This window comes from Rhodnius prolixus, unplaced genomic scaffold, assembly GCF_049639745.1.
Source record: "Rhodnius prolixus isolate KJV_2025 unplaced genomic scaffold, Rpr scaffold_2, whole genome shotgun sequence".
NCBI lineage: Eukaryota > Metazoa > Arthropoda > Insecta > Hemiptera > Reduviidae > Rhodnius > Rhodnius prolixus.
Genome location: NW_027411592.1, coordinates 31,011,837 through 31,028,858, shown reverse-complemented (window position 1 = coordinate 31,028,858; position 17,022 = coordinate 31,011,837). Strand labels below are relative to the sequence as shown.

General features: G+C 33.8%; 2 protein-coding genes across 4 annotated transcripts in view; both read left to right on the top strand.

Annotated features, from left to right (window-relative positions):
- The window catches only part of LOC141449466 (uncharacterized), a 31,231-nt gene extending 24,809 nt beyond the window's left edge, over positions 1 to 6,422 (top strand). For all 3 annotated transcript variants that reach the window (XM_074118948.1, XM_074118949.1, XM_074118950.1), the window contains exon 4: positions 3,313 to 6,422. In XM_074118948.1, coding sequence (XP_073975049.1) covers positions 3,313 to 5,953 — 2,641 coding nt within the window. In that variant the 3' untranslated portion in view covers positions 5,954 to 6,422. The remainder of the gene's footprint in view (positions 1 to 3,312) is intronic.
- A 6,492-nt stretch (positions 6,423 to 12,914) lies between these two features.
- Pxn (Peroxidasin) overlaps positions 12,915 to 17,022 on the top strand; it is a 215,810-nt gene continuing 211,702 nt past the window's right edge. Inside the window, exon 1 of the mRNA XM_074118932.1 lies at positions 12,915 to 13,196. Within this exon, the coding sequence (XP_073975033.1) occupies positions 13,012 to 13,196 (185 nt within the window). The 5' untranslated portion in view covers positions 12,915 to 13,011. The remainder of the gene's footprint in view (positions 13,197 to 17,022) is intronic.

The following is a 17,022-nucleotide window of genomic DNA, read 5'->3' as shown; positions in this document are numbered from 1 at the left end:
TTGAAGTAACAAAATAATTTAGAATATTATTATACCTTTAGAGCTGTAACTAGGATTGATTATTTCTTACATGGAATATTTTTTGATTAGTTGTTCACTATTCTATGAGTATACTTTTTAGTGGGAAGTCAGGAATTTAAATGAAATAGATACAAATTTGTTGAGAATATTTATTCAACGACTCACTTTGGCAGCAATTTGTGTAATTAAGTTCTTGAATTGTATACCACAACTGTAGTTGACTTCAGTATTTTACAATGTGTCCTCTTTAATGGAACCATTTTTGAAAATCTTTCTAGTCAGCTAAAATTCTTTAAATTTGGAATTTTGGTTACACATTTAATACTTATTAATATTTAATAGCTTATAGAACCATTAATATTTAATAGCTTATAGAACCTTTAGAAGAAGGTTCCAACCATCTCCACATCTAAAAGTGGCCATCATTCCTAATTTTTTCTAGGAAAATGTTTCAAATAAAAGTTATGGATGTACTCCTATGCAATGAGTTAATAATGTAAAGGAAATCTTAAAAAACTGGTGAATCAATTTCGGTACGCCTTCGGTTGGCGTATTTTGAACAATTTATTGCAGTGTTGGCTGGTTGCATCGAAGCGATACATGCTCACAACACATACCAAACATTATAAATCATTTTTGAGGGTACTGCGTGATGGATATTCCGTGTAAAAATTCAAAATAGAAACTCTCGGACAAGTATATTGCTTTCTTCTTGAAATAAATGTAAAAGGATTTAAAGGTTAATTAGTACTAAACTTCAGATCTTTAACGAAATTATAATTATTTTAGGAAACTTGCACACCAAATTTTTATAAGCAGTGAGCATTTCAATTGTAGAGATACAGCAGTTTTAAATCGATAAATTCAGAAACCTAATTGGTAAAGTTGCGCCTTTATTAACCATTTCATCCAAGTATAATTTTTTCACCAATGTAGCAATCCATTTAAGGAATCTTAGTATTGTAAATTTCGCAGAACCTAGCACTTGCTAAAAAACTACTTCAGTGTAACAAAAAAATAAAAATAGCAGTGTCTCTCCAAGCCCTGCTAATCGTCTAATTAATTTCGAAGTCTAATTATCTTGTTACCTACCCACAATTAGAAATCCTCTCTGCTAATCTAACTCCAATATTTGAAATCAATGCTACGGTACATGATTAGAATATTATGCAGGTAAAACACATTTTTACACTAACAACGTGCAGTGAGAAGAGGGTGAGTTGTCATTAAGAAATTTGTAAGTTGAAAATATTTACTAGAGTGAGACGTGTCAATATTCACACCATATTTTTTATTGACTCTCGGGGGTTGCATAATTTATTTTTTAAATTCTCTTATTGACCAGTTTTAAACATCATTCTCTGGTTGACGGTCTCCATGGGGGGTCGTCACCTCACTTTATATCGTATTATTTATTGCCTGAAAATATAAAAATGCAAAAACACGTCGAAATATTTCAAGTCTTTATAATACAATAATGCAAACAAATTTTTCAATGACTGCGATATAATTTAACAAATAAATAAATGAAATATAATTTACAAACTGAAACCACATTGAACTAATTTCTATGAAAAAGGAAGGAAACATAGGTGGTAATTGAGTTACTGAGAAGTAGACTGAAGAAAGCCTAACTGCAGTCACTTCATTGAGGATATGTTTTAATTCAGAACCAAAAATCAATTCTCATACGTGTAAAGTCAGTAATTCATCTTCAAAGGATTTAAAAAGTAACTTTCCTTGAGTGCAGATTCGCAAATGTCTTTAGGTTACCCGTGCAAATGAAAATCGTCACAGCCAGCTTTGATCATGATATGTAAACAGATCGTGTAATGCTTCGTAATGCATTATGTGTGCCGCGAGAAATGTGCTAGTCGACAATCTTGCGCTGTTTGTTAATCTGTGGGGTGATAGTAACCTACGAAACAATAGAAAAAAATAAATTTATTTGTTTACAACTTTTTAGCAAGGAGTCTGCTTTTGCACATGTTCTAAATATACACAATCTAATATAAAACTAAAATTATCACATCATGGAAAGACAAGAAAAAACAAAAATATAAAATAATTATAATAAAAAAAACTAAAGAAAGGTAAAATTGTTACAAATACATATTATTTGAGAGAGGTGCCTTGATCTAGACTCCTACCTTATCCGATAGAAAACCCAATCTCTCAACTAACTTTCACTTTTAGTCTATATATTAGCTTCTTCTCGCTACAGTTCCATTTTAAATCCAATAGAGGCAGGTTTGTAAGTCGTCTCTCTAAATTACCTTCACTCCGTAAATCCTCTATCTGCATTGCACAGGTTGAAAGCATTAGATAAATTAACCATCAGAGGTGGTTCAGTTGAAAATGTTCAAGATTATCACTTTCAAAAATTATACATTTGTCTAGATAAAACTTATATTTTTCGCCATTTATGCACAATGCTGGTAAATTTTCGTACGTCACAAGAAACTGGGCTATTATCAATATTTTATCTACAGGCATTAAAAGCAATTTTAATTAAGCTCACGTGGAATATTACGACAATGCAAACTACATCTACAAAGGTTGGTTAATATCCTCTTTTATTGTGGATACATTTTTCCAGATTTCTAAAATTTTCCTGCAAGATCTTGGAACTTTGCCACTACTAAAACATCATGCGCTGCTGTTTCTAAAAAAAAATCTTTTAAGAGATCTAACCTAATTTAATGGAGGCTTTAGATATAGCAATTCACGCAGCCTCATACTACTTCTCAGGAAGAGAATCTCATCTAATCATTTATTCTTTTAATATTCTCTTTAATATTTGGGCTTTTAAATTATTTGTCTGTTTTCTGAACTTACGTATTCACGATAGTATGGGGAGCCAAAACAAAAAATGAAATTAGATAAAATATGCATTTCTTAGATTATATTTATTCGAAAGCAAAATTTGCTGACGATGAACAGAACAGAAGCATTTTCGCCAACACTACTTTAACATGACCTTGTTTCGATAAAATCGGCTTTATAATGATGTACTTTTGGAAAAGATACATATATTAATTGATTAAAACCACAGAGAATTTCAAAATTCATTGCCTTCTCTGAGAGCATTTTGTACTCTGTCTAACACACCCTCTCTCATTTTATGTTATAAATATGAGTGAGAGTATGTATGCGCATATCCTCGTATTTACTGAAGTATGGTTTGTAATATATTTAGATTAAAGATTCTTCTTTAATAATGTTAATTAAATATTCTGTGTATCTTAAGTTTCCTTGATTAATTTTTTTAACGATAAATTATTATTGCAGCACTGATGAAGACGCTCGACAAGCAATGTTACTTGATGGAGGAAAGTTGAAAGAAATTAAAATAAAATTATTTCTCAGCTCCAGAACAGAAATGTTAAAAATTATAGAACAAGCAAGGCAGCAAGCCATTAAACTGCAGTCACTGATAGCGAATCCACAGCCATCCCAGCCCATTACTCAATCTAATCAAGCGGTGACACCAAATGATGAAACCAAAGAATTAACGCAAGAAGAAGGATACAGAGTTAAAGAAAAAGATGATGATGTTAATAATAGGCGTGATAGAAAAGATAGATCGTCCAGTCGTGATAGAAGTAGAGCAAGGGGAAGATCAAAAGAAGGAGATCGTACACGAGATAGATCTCGAGGTCGGGATCGAAGAGATAGAGATCGTGATAGGCGTCGAAGAGATCGAAGCAGAAGTAGGGACAGGTATAGAAATCGTAGGAGTAGGTCAAGAGATCGGAAAAGATCCAGGGGAGAGAGTAAAGATGATCACCGTGGAGGTAGGCATTCTAGAGACAGTGATGTAGAGAAAAATGATTCTTCCGGGAGTAAAAATGAAGGCAATCAATCTTGGGAGAGTCAGCAGCCACCGGCAACACAGCCGCATCCTAAACCAGCTCTTCTTCCTGACCCGCCTCTTCCTCAAATGCTACTTCAAATGCAACAAAATGGTAAGGATGTCCAGTCAACTATGCAGCAATCTGCAGTTAATTTTTCTGCAGATCAAGAAAGACGTCAGTTTCCAGGGCACCCTCAAATGCCGCCTATGAGCAATTTTCCAGGTATGCCTCCGATGAGAGGTAGAGAAGGCTGGCCACCAATGGCTGGGCCGATGGGTCCAATGCCTGTATCACTTGATCCCTCGCAAATGCCTCTTCAGCGACCACCCTTGCTCATGTCTGATATGCCTTTGTCTACCTTCCCACCTCCTACCTTTCCAGCTCAAGCTATCTATTCAGCACCGGCTTCTCATCCTGAAGGATTCGATCCAATGTGGAGAATGATGGCACAACCCACTGATTCAAATCATGACTCGTCCACTACCGATGCAGACGCTTGTGTTGAAATTAGAGGGTTACCATTAAATGCTTCTTATATTGATCTTAAAAAATTATTTGATGGCCTTACTATTCCATCTGATGGCATTAAAATGATAAATGACAATCAAGGCAACCGAACTGGAATTGCCTATGTAAAATTTAACAACGCTTCACAAAAGAAATCTGCTCTTAATCAACACGGTAAAAAAGTAAGGAGCAATATAGTAGAGGTTATGCATTTGCGAGATGATTTGTACAGAGCTGCAGTAGATAATTTCAAACCTGAAAAAGATGCAATTGTGAAAGCTGTTGATATGGATATCGACAATGGAGAATCAAATGATGTTGTTTGGCCAAAAGAAAATAGGAGAGACCGAGGTAGAGAAAGAAAATTTCAGGATCCGTATCGGATAAATCCAGCGTTAGATTACAAAAGGCAAGATCCAAGGCAAGAAGGAAGACAGGATCCTAGATCTGCTCGAGGTGATAGATCAGAAAGGGCAGACAGAACTGATCGAGAACCTAGATCTGACAGACAGGACAGAATGGACAGACAAGACAGAATGGATCGACCAGACAGGATGGAGAGGCCCGATAGACAAGAAAGAATGGGGCGAATGGATAGGCAACAGGATCGAATGGATAGGCTTGAAATGTCCAATTCAATTTTAATCAAGGGCTTACCCTCTCAATGCACTGAAAGAGATATTTTAGATTTTTTTTCAGAACTTGGAGTTGCTCCATTGAACATACATTTGATGCCAGACAATGGTGGGCAAGGATCTCATTGCGAAGCATACTGCCAGTTTGAAACTGACGAAGAAGCAGATAAAGCTGTTTCGAAAAACGGAGCTAATATGGGGCGTTTTGTTGTATCCGTCGAAAAAGTCCAACAGGACCAATTTCTTAGGGCTACAGGACAGTGGAAAATGCCTGTGCCATATCAGCATAGTCCATTGCCACCATTATTACCTTTACCGCCGCAGTATCATCAGTACAGAATGAGTCATGAAGAGAAAGGGCCTGATAGAACACCTTTTGGTGGCGATGAAAGATTTCAGAAAGGTGATAAAGGAAATAGGGGAAATTACGGGATGAATGAGAGATATAATTCCAGGATGAGCGGAGATTCTGGTGGAAGTGGAAATATGAGAGGAGGGCGAGGTGGAGAGGGAAGAGGTGGACTTAGAGGACGATCAAGATTTAGTGGAGGCCCACCACCTCTTTTAGGAAACGGCGGTGGTGATCCAACAATGGGTGGTCCAATGGGAGGACCTAGGCCACCAAGAGGAGGAGGTCCTGGCCCTGTAGGACCTTACATTGACGGCGATGTAGTAGAAAATTTCGGGAAACCAGGATGTGTTGTAGCACTTGAAAATTTACATTTCAGAGCAGATATTGAAGAGATTATAGGATTATTTAATGATTTTGAGGTCGAACATGAAGATGTAATTAGAAGGTTCGATGAAAGAGGACGGCCCACCGGTGATGCAAGAGTTTGTTTAAAAAATCCTTCTGAAGCCATGAGAGCGGTTAGGCAACTCGCATATACCCAACTTAGAGGGAGAACTGTAAAAGTATCATTGCTGCAATAACTCTTCAATGTTTGTAAAAAATTTGTAAATACATAGTAATTACTCAAACAAGGGAACTGTATTTTATGATTGGCTACATTAGTTACTTTTCTGGTTCGCAGAAGTTTTTCATTTGTTTTTACCTAAGAAGATATATTTTTATTTCATTGAATATGTATGTATAGATTATATGGAACACTAAATGTAAATATTGTACGCATTATTATAAGATAAAGTTAGAAACTATGGAAAAAAATATTTTGTTTTTATTTTTGAAATTTTATTTTTGAGCACCATGACTTCAAATATATTCTTGTTGTGATTTATAGATGTAATAACAAGAATTTAATTAACATTTTATTGCAAAATTGAAGTGCTAATATTTTGATTAATTGATATTGAGATGCAATGACTTCTTATTTATCGAAAAGTGCTCATTATAAAGAAAATGCAGTTGTAGTATAAATATACATTTGTATTAAAGTTCCAATGATTTTTATTTAATTCTCCAAAATTTATATTCACACAAAGGGGTGTCCCATTTAAAGGGACCCCTTTTAAAAATAACTGTTAAAGAAAGTAAGATAATAAAAGCGAACATAAAGTTTGTTGAAGTATTTTCGCTCTAGTTTATGGTGTTAGTATTTTACTTATTTTATTTTCGCCTTACACCTTAAAACTGTGGTAGAAAGTGGCTATTTTCTTTTGACACCCACTTTGACTATTGAATTTAAAAGTATTACAAAAATGATGAAAATGCAGTTAATCTAACTGCTATATTTCAAACCGTTGCCGAGATATTCAACCATAAAGATTAAATTTACCTAGTTTTTTTTTTCCTATTTCTCTATTGCACAGACTAAAATTAATAGCAGATTTTCTTATTAATTCCTGATAAATAAGAGTTCAAATGTTGATCAAACTTAAAACCTATTTTAAACCATAAATGATACAAAAATCAGGTAAATTTCACTCCAGTAAATAAAACATTTTCTAGTGTAATTACGATTAAATCCTATGAATTAATAAACTAGCAAAAATACTTCTGCAAACTTATAGATATCTTTCTTCGTTAGGTGACATGATAGCCGAGTGGTTAGGGCGAGGCCCGAAAAGCTAAGTTGTATTGTGGTACTGGGTTCAATACCCGTTTAGGCTTTATTTAATGGTTAATAAATTAATTCATTCTTAAGTAAGTTTACTTGCTGCCTCCGTCTGCATCACCTAATTTGGCATCAAGCCTATCTGAAAAAAGTAGGCTTTACTTTTACTATCTTTTTTAGTTTAAGAATGATTTCAAAAATGGCCTGATTACAAGGGGTACCCATGGGATATACTTACATTTAAATTATGATTTTTTTTTGTTTTGATTATTTTTCTAGGATATCTGTAAGAGGAGGCTAAGACCAAAAGTTCAGCTAAGTTTGGAACAAGTTTTCTTTTTCAACTACATCAATGTATTAGAGTAATCTTTAAACAAAAAATTTGGCGTTCTTCTATAAAACTATAATCTCCTTCACAAAAGAGATATTTTTGTTATGTAAAGATTTACTTTGTAAGGGCTCCCTTAAAGGCAATTTTGCTTCCTGCAAAGTGGACGAATTAATTTTTTGGTTAGACAATATGTGTCAATCTCGTAGTATAATAGTCATTAAACGTCTAACAAAAGTAATGAGCTTTAACTGTTCAATAGAAATTAAATAAAATTAGCTGAATAAGAAAAATATATGTAATTAAAACTGTCCGGTAGGTCAGTTGTATAAGGGTTGATACATATAAATAATTTTATATTACTCTAATGTTTGCTCATTATCATTAAAATTTAGGCATTTCCAATATTTTTTATCCTAATAGATAGACTCCTGTTAGATAGAATAGGGTAATTCTGTTTTATTAGATATTAGATAGAATTATCAGAGTTGTAGCCTAGTCTCTAGAAAAATATTAGAAAACTATTTACTCAAACTCTAACGTAAATGGAATCAGGAAGGCTGTCTTGATTATTAGACCTGAAAACCTGTTTAAATTGTCTTTTTCTAAAGGCAAAGCTTAAGGTTAGCAAGTTTTCAGGAAATAGTAGAACTGTAAACCTTTGTCCAGAATTAGATTAAAACTGTCCGGTAGGACAGTTGTATAAGGGTTGTTAAGAAAGGAAATTTACCAACGCCTACACATCAGCGGTCCAACAAGTCTGCTGCAAGGCAAATATTTAAAAAGCTGCGGTTTATGGCATTATGGAGATAAAAAAAACATCATTATTAATTCTAAATTTGAATACTTCAAAATTTTCTGCATGAGTATGTTTATATTGTGTAAACTGCTTTTTAATTAATGAAGTCACAACCAATTTTGGCAGCGCTCTGATTTCTAGCATTATTACGTGGTGGGACTTTTTTTCAGAGGGAATACTTTTAAACGACTAACAGTTTTTAGTTTTCTATGGCATGAGGTGTTATTTTTTAATTTCCTTTTGGTGATTGGGTGATTAACTGGTAATATTCTATTGCCTTATGAAAGATTGTGAAGTCTCATTGAAATAGTAGCAATCCGTTTCTGAGATATGGCAGGGCCACAAAAAGTTTCGTTATTAGTTTCATTAGAAACCATTCGAAGTACTCCTCAAAAACTTCTGTAAGTATCTTAATTTCTCAGTTTTGCAGATTAAACGGATGAAACAGGTAAAGTAAGATGAATGATTGAATTATAGCAACGAAAACAGATATTCTAGATCAGAAAGCGTACATTACCATTAAAAAAATAAACAGGAAAAAACCTGAAATATGATTTATAAGGAACAGATTTTCTGTTGTGAGTACATAATGCTGGTCAAATTAAATTGATTAATAAAAAAAATACTGAATACTCTTAGCTTTTTTGGGGGGCGTCACCAGCGGTCAGGTTGAGGTATCTGCCGCCTTAGGGTCCTAGATAAATTATTGCGCATAAGAAGATGAAGTGAACTCATAAACATTTTTTTTTTACCGCAGTTTACGTAATTAAGTTATCTTGAAAACTACTTCAATTAAGTATGCTTCAATTTCAAATCATACTAATATATTATACTCATCATAATAATATTATATATGAATGTTAATTATTTTAAAATGAAATGTTTAATGAGCACCACATAAAAATTTTGGTTGTTTCCTGAAAAATCGAATCAAAAGTTCTATGTGTTACAATGATTAACGAAATATTTAATTTCATTTTTGGGAAAATCTAAAAAAAAAAAAATTAAATGTTCCTTTTAATAAAAGGAACGTACTTTTTAAAATAAAATAAATAAACGAATAAAAATAAGAATTAGTTCAGTTATAACATTAGTATTGTTGATTACCATTAACTTCAATCAATGTACAGATAAGAATTAGGAAAATGTAAATAGTTGTTAAGAATGAGTGAGTTAATTTTTGTTTTGATGTAGATATTAATATTGACACAAAAAAGAAAAATGAAGGTTGGTTCGTTTTTTAACTAAAAACAAAACGAAAACAAATTTTTACTGGGACACTTGATACCCATGCTTTAAAAATATTGTAGTAGACTTTTTATTTTTCAAGTACATGTTTACACAAATATTAATACACAATTGCTGATCTCGATGCCGTGGACATCTGCCAAGAAGAATAAAGATAGGCACTCAATGAGAGTCAATCAAGTTTAAAAAATATCAAAGAAGGCGAAAATTTAGAATAAAATAATTTAATGATATACATGTATTAACTTAAGAATTATAATTATTTAACTTTAATTACTGCTTTTAATTAAAAATCCCATGGGCTTGTTTCACAGTTAATGTGTTAAAGGAAATGTGCAGCTTAATTTATTAACTTTTCCAATTTTGGAGGCTTAGAAACGAGTTAGAACTAGGTATAAAATAAGAAAAGTAGTAATGAAGAACTAAAAGACTTTTACATTTTCCGAGTCTTGAAAGAGACTCAACCTTTATATTAGGCGATGACAAAGGCTCTGCTAATTCTATTCACTTAGCCTAGCGTCACTAGTATGTTCTTTAACGAAAATGAATCAAAAGTGTTAATTATAGAGTATCAGTACAAAATATTAATTAGTTAAGTCTGTGCTTTCGTTCCCCTCCTCGACACCTAATTGGAAGTTGGACGTTAAGCTCCATCTGAAAAAAAAATTGGCGATTTCTTAACTTTTTTTAGTCATTTTCGAAAAGGTGCAGAAAAGTGAAAAAACTTTCAGTAAAATAGTACGAGGGTCGTTTGAAAAGTCCGTGCAAAAATAAAAACTACTTAATTTTTTGGGGTAAACCTTTTTTATTTTTCAACATAGTCTCCTTTTAGGCTTATACACTTCGTCCAACGCTGCTCAAGTTTGTTGATCCCTTCCGAATAATAGGATTTGTCCAAGTCTGAAAAATAGCCATTCGTTTCTGCAATCACCTCCTCGTTTGAATAAAATCTTTTTCCCGCCAGCCATTTCTTCATATTGGGGAACAAATAGTAGTCCGAGGGAGCCAAGTCTGGAGAATAGGGGGGTTGTGAAACGAGTTGGAACCCTATTTCCATTAATTTTGCGACCACAACTGCTGAGGTGTGAGCTGGTGCGTTGTCGTGATGGAAAAGGACTTTTTTGTGGGCCAATCGTGGGCGTTTTTCTTGCAGCTCGGTTTTCAAACGGTCCAATAACGATGAATAATATGCACTTGTAATAGTTTTACCCTTTTCCAGATAGTCGATGAGGATTATTCCTTGCGAATCCCAAAAGACAGTCGCCATAATCTTTCCGGCCGAAGGAACGGTCTTCGCCTTTTTTGGCGCAGATTCCCCCTTGGTAACCCATTGTTTAGATTGTTCTTTGGTCTCAGGAGTGTAGTGATGTATCCATGTTTCATCCACAGTGACGAAACGACGCTTAAAGTCCTGCGGATTCTTCTGGAACAGCTGCAAACCGTCCTTGCAACACTTCACACGATTTCGTTTTTGGTCAAGCGTGAGCAATCGCGGCACCCATCTTGCGGATAGCTTTGTCATGTCCAAATGTTGATGCAAAATATTATGTACCCGTTCATTCGAGATGCCCACAGCACTAGCAATCTCACGCACCTTCACTCTTCTGTCATCCATCACCATATCATGGATTTTAACAATGATTTCTGGAGTAGTAACCTCAACAGGGCGTCCAGAACGTTCAGCGTCACTTGTGCCCATATGGCCACTCCGAAAATTTTGAAACCACTTATAAACTGTTCTAATCGAAGGTGCCGAGTCACCATAATGTTTATCAAGCTTCTCTTTAGTCTCCTGAGGCGTTTTGCCTTTCATAAAGTAGTGTTTAATCAACACACGAAATTCTGTTTCGTCCATTTTTTGAAAATCACTCGACTTCCTCGATTCAAACGAATGCCAAACACAAAGATATAGACCGATCTGGCTGAAACTTGGTGTGTGTTCTTCCAAGAGATGCTACTAACTAAACATAACCTCGATACGCGCCAGTAGTGCTATCTCTCTGACTTTGCACGGACTTTTCAAACGACCCTCGTACTTTCAGTAGTAGTGAAATTATTTTTTTAAGTTTGGTACTTAACCCTTCTTCGGTATATAAGTCGCAGAACCGTAAATTATATTGAAGTGAATGATATTTTGTAGGGGAGACTTCTCTTAATAGAATTTTCCGTAAAAATATTTCAAATAAAAGTTGTACTTGAACATTAATTACACATATATTGGTTTAGTGACCGTAAAGCATTAAATTAAGGATTCAAATTGGCGAGGAATCGGTGCAAATAAAAACAACAACTCGTCTTTTAATCAACATTTCGACAAATATATTGCCTTCTTCAGGGCGTGGCTATGCGGGTTGGATGAGTTACTGAAAACTGTAACACATTTTTATGTCAATTAAATTAATTACATAAATTTTCAAATTTTCAGGAAAAAACACATTCAGTAGTGTTAACTGTTTCGGTAGTGCAATTTTCATCAAATTTAAAATTTCAGCCACACATTTTACATTCTACTACTTTGGGATTTGGATGGCAAGTAATTGAACTTCTCGTGGTGGATGCAAACCGAAATTACAAGTTGTATTTGCTTGTGATTTACCAATTGTTTTAATCGTTTGTCGGAACCTCCACTCACATCCTGACCATCTTATAAAAACCATTTTTTCTCACACAAAAACCTCCAGCTGATAAAGTAAATAATAAATATATTCAGGTGGGTTTTACGTCCAACTAACAAGTTAAGTGTTGTGCACGGGAGACAATCTTTACTGTAAATTCCTTTTATTACCCATTAAATAAAAACCAAGGCCTAATACCGGGAATCGAACCTAGTACCACAATACATATTAGCTTTGCGGGTCTTGCCTTTGATCAAATCGCTCTGCTATCGTGGCCTCTTAAATAAAAAATATTCGCTCCCATTTAAAGTTTCACACCAACTTCATGAATTCCCAAATATTATTTAGATACGCGCCAAACATTTAGAATATTTTATTTAACTGTGTTTAAAAACATGTTTTGTTATTTACCAACATTCTATCATAGCTTTACCTACGAAGCTGCTTCACTCTGTCAGTAAGTGGCAGAAGCCTTTATTCATTAAAACAATTCATTCTTGGGCTAAAATATAAGATTGAAAGTAATAAAAAAACATAAGGGTTGTGATGGATAAAGTCAACGGGATTCAATCAGGTTTTCAAACAATTTCAAAATGGGATATTTTTTTATTGCATACAACTAACTTACCCTGCCTACTTAACAAATCGCTTTCAACAATTAAAAAATAAACAAGACCAAAATTGTTTACAAATTACATCAGAATTAAAAAAGTGTTTTAGTCAAATTTGCCGGCACACACTACTTTTAGTAATCAATGTATAATTAGTTCGACTAAATTTAGCGTACATCAAATGGCCAGGGTCGAGTGGTAATTCAATAAACACAACACTTGTGTCTGTCTGGGTGATGAACGGTGTGTTGAGAGTGAGCACCGATATTCTGCAGTCTGGTTTTGGTGGGAGGAGTGGGAACTAGTAAGTAAAGGTGGAAGACACTCAGTGAGTAGGAGACCACGGTCCGCTTAACGTCAGACGGTTGGCGGTACATGATGTCGTCCGTTAGTCGTACCGGTTATTTGCGTACTTTACTATACACAATTTTGTTTATTAATTTTGTTAGCTTACCAGTTCATGCTTGTCCGGATAGGTGTATATGCTTCAAGACTACTGTAAGATGTATGCATCTACATCTTGGTTCTATTCCAACCGTACCGGAAAATACAACAGTTCTGTAAGTCTGATTAATACTTGTAAATACAGTTTTGAAAAGGAACTGTAATATTAATTATTTATTTACAGAATTAACCAGTCCAAGTATTAAGTAGACTATAATAATAAAAAAAAAAAAATCATAATTTTAATTTTTTAGAGTTTAACAAATTTGTCTAAAAAAAGAAGTTTCGCGTGTTCAACAGAACTTTATTAAAAAAGCAAATTTAAATACATAATTTGTCAAAAAATTTTAACTTTAAAAGTAGCGAAGAATTGAACAATACACTTAGTAATCTATTACTTAACATCTAGATTTTTTCGTCAACCTTACGAAATCGTTTAAATATAATCCACATCCATAAAAAAAAAGCCAGAAAAAGAGTCGATTTTTTAAAAGTTGAAAACTGGATTATGCGATGCCTGGCCAGTTTTATGTGATCTACGAATAATTCTTAAACATTTGAAAAATATATAAAAAAATAAATGCAATTCATTTTAATTTTTTCGTTTTTCCATCATTTTAAGTTGTTAACCAACACAACTATTATTTTTATCGAAACTACTCTGGAAAATAGATGCTTTCCTAGTGTATATCTAAATACTAAGCGAGGATTTCAAATATTCAAAATAATTTATCAATCGAAAATGACTGAAATTCTTTTTATTGAATAATTTTATAAGGATATTTAATATCGAAACTTCAAAGGTGCCAATGAGAGCAAGTGCTAAACATCAGCATCTTGTATCTTTGCTAAAATCAGTAATAATCTTAGATTAACCAAACACCAGTAGTCTGGCTTTGCGTATTATTTTTGGAAATAAGAAAGGCCATTAACAGGTCATTCTATATCATCTTAAGAAGGCTACGTTTCATAAACGTAATTTTGTAAACGTTCTCGAACGATTTTCAAACTTCTGTCATTCTAAGATGTTTTGTGATAGATGGATTTGATTTTTTTTTTATAAATGGTTACCATTAGAGATTTTTAGTAGTATATTAGTATATCCACCTTCGTGAATGAGTAAACAGCACAGGGTAGAGCGTTGGATTCACAGCCTGCTGCTTTTTTGCAGCTATAACTCCCAGCATGTAGAGGAAACTGTTCCGGATAACGAGGGATCACTGCTTAAGGTCGACAGTGCTCTGAGTAGGTCATGGACTATGATTTTAAGCGCACATTACGTAAATAAGAAAAACTATTCACTACTTAATAGGCTCCAAGTGCATAATTAGACCTTCTCAGAAATGTTGCCCTAGTCCACTCGATCTTGAGCCTTAAGAGGCCATCTGCTAACAGATATCTTTCGGAGGACAATTTTCGACATTCTTTCGGGGTCGTCCTTACCTCGTTGCGCCTCCCGACTTACCACATAATATTTTCTTAGTTGGCAGCCTTTTCCCGGAAATTCGCTTTAAATTACACAGCCATCTCGCCCTAGTGTTTTTTGTATAAGCTAATATGTTCGGCGTCCGTTAAAGTACGTTAAATTTCTCATTGCTTCGATTTTGCTATTTATATATTTAAGATAAGTTAAACAGGAATAAGCAAGTTATAAGTGAATGGCATTTCCATTTTAAACAGTTATTTTATTTAAAATCCAGTAACAAAGTTGATCTCTAACTTCAAGTTACAGAACTCTATATTTAAAACGTAAAATATGCAATATGCGTTTGCAATAGAGTGCAATTCTTAGGCACAGCATGGCCTTCCTATAATAGGAACTTAACAAGAGAGATCACAGTTCTTTCTTAATTCATGCCAACTCTTTAACTTTACAGACTGAATGAGCGCTTTTCAAAAATCTTGGGTGCTCTTGGAGTAAAAGAATTCTCGTCGGTTCTATTTTAAAACCAAACAAAGTAACTTACTTTTCAGGTAGCTCAAACTTCTTTCAATTCTCAAAATCAACTGTCAGATATTCTTTAAATTAGAACATTGAAGTAGCTAATAAAAGATAGCAAAAAAAAGTTTAAAAAATATGGCGTACACATCAATATCCACTTCACCACTTGCATTGGTTAGTGAGAGTATAGACAAATTGATTTGTAAGTATATACATAAATGCTCCGTAAAATCAGTAATCAGTCTAAGATTCTGTAGGAACCAACCTTTATTTCGTTTCAAATAGTTCATAATCAAAACCTACTTGGAATCTGGACCTAAGATTAGAATGGAGACTGATTATTGCAGCCGTGTTTATGGAAGGTTCAGTTGAGTGGATTCCAGGGTAGTCGCCAACATTAATATGAAAATCCTCTTAACGTAATCCATCTTAAAGTTAGATCTCACATATCCTCATTTTCAATTACATATTGCCTAAGATACTGAAGCAGTAGAGGCAGTCAAGCCTCTTTACTAGGGTTCTAGGCATGATCTACTCTGAAAATTAAATGATGTCTAAAGATCTCATGCCTTCGCAAATTAGGGTTTATTAGGGTAAAAACTAGAAGAAAAACTAATATATCTTTTCATTTTTGTGTTTGTCTTTTAATTTTTCATGATATCTTTTTTATTTTATTCAGACAAACTATCGTCTTCCGTAGGTTTACAAGATTCCTTACCAAAAAAAAATACAGTAAGATAAGAAACAACAAAAATCAACTTTTACTTGGGCCCTCGAAAAATGTTTGAAAGTATCTGAGGCATTATTTATTGCTTGTTTTTTAATTACAGTTTTTTTTTCGATGTAATCGTAATCGATTCCCTGATGATGCTAATCTTGTCGAAACGTGAAGAAAACATGGAAAGCATTTGTGTTTTTTTTAATTGTTTTTTTACCCTAGTTTTAACTAGTTTTCAGAAAAGCTGGAGTTTGAATTGCTATCCAAAATTTAATATCTGATTTAAAAATTAATCGAAAAACATCAAACACCTCGGCTTTCCTCGATCGTGTGAATTGTTAGAATGATGTGAAAATTAAATACAATGGGTTTATTAATATTAATTTTAAGAAAATTTAATGGAAAGCTTATACGTTATTTCCAAAAACGTTTTTGTATATTTTTACCAGAAAATTGAAAAATATGTTCCTTTAACGTGACCGCTATTCAATCAGCTGGGAACTAGAAATAGTTTAGTACCGTAGAAGGATCGGAGTGTCATCATGTTTCAGTCCACCCAAATGAAATGCTTCTGAATAAGAAAGAGTGAATACGTTTGGTGTGGACTGGAGTCTGTCTGAGGGTACGCCAAAATGTAACAGCTGCTCCAAACACCATTGCATTGTGTGTGTTTTAGGGTTGGTTGGAGGTATACTATTGTGTTGCGGAATAGCCGAAGGGACGCCTAGTCCAATTTCCATTCCAGGTAGATTAATGATTGTCACAGTTTTATTAGGAACATATAGTGTCAATACTTCTCCGAAGTTCTATTCCAAAATGTCATTCAAGTTTTTTTTTTGGTGGATATTGATTTCATAACTTGGAACAGATACTTGAATGGCAAACATGATTCATCTCTTTACATCTCATCTCTTTCTACGCGTATGATAAATTGTTCCTCCTAAACTTCTCATTTCCATCCTTGTTCTGTCTACCATAACTGACACTCAAACGTGATAAATAGTGTAGCTTCTTCACTTCCAATTCAGTAGATCTAAAGGTGCAACTGTTTCTATTGCTTCATCTTCGAATCTTACTTTAAACTCTATTTTTCTGGTTGTCTTTATTGTTATTATTGTAAAACATTAAAAACCCACCTGGTTTGGACACTTAGAGTTCTCTATAGGCAATTGACAAATATTCTACTAATTTTGAATTTTGTAGGACGTATTTTTTATCTAAGTACCGTGTAGGCCCATCATGAATTACATTTGCTGGAAAATAAGCAGGAGCGGCACTCAGT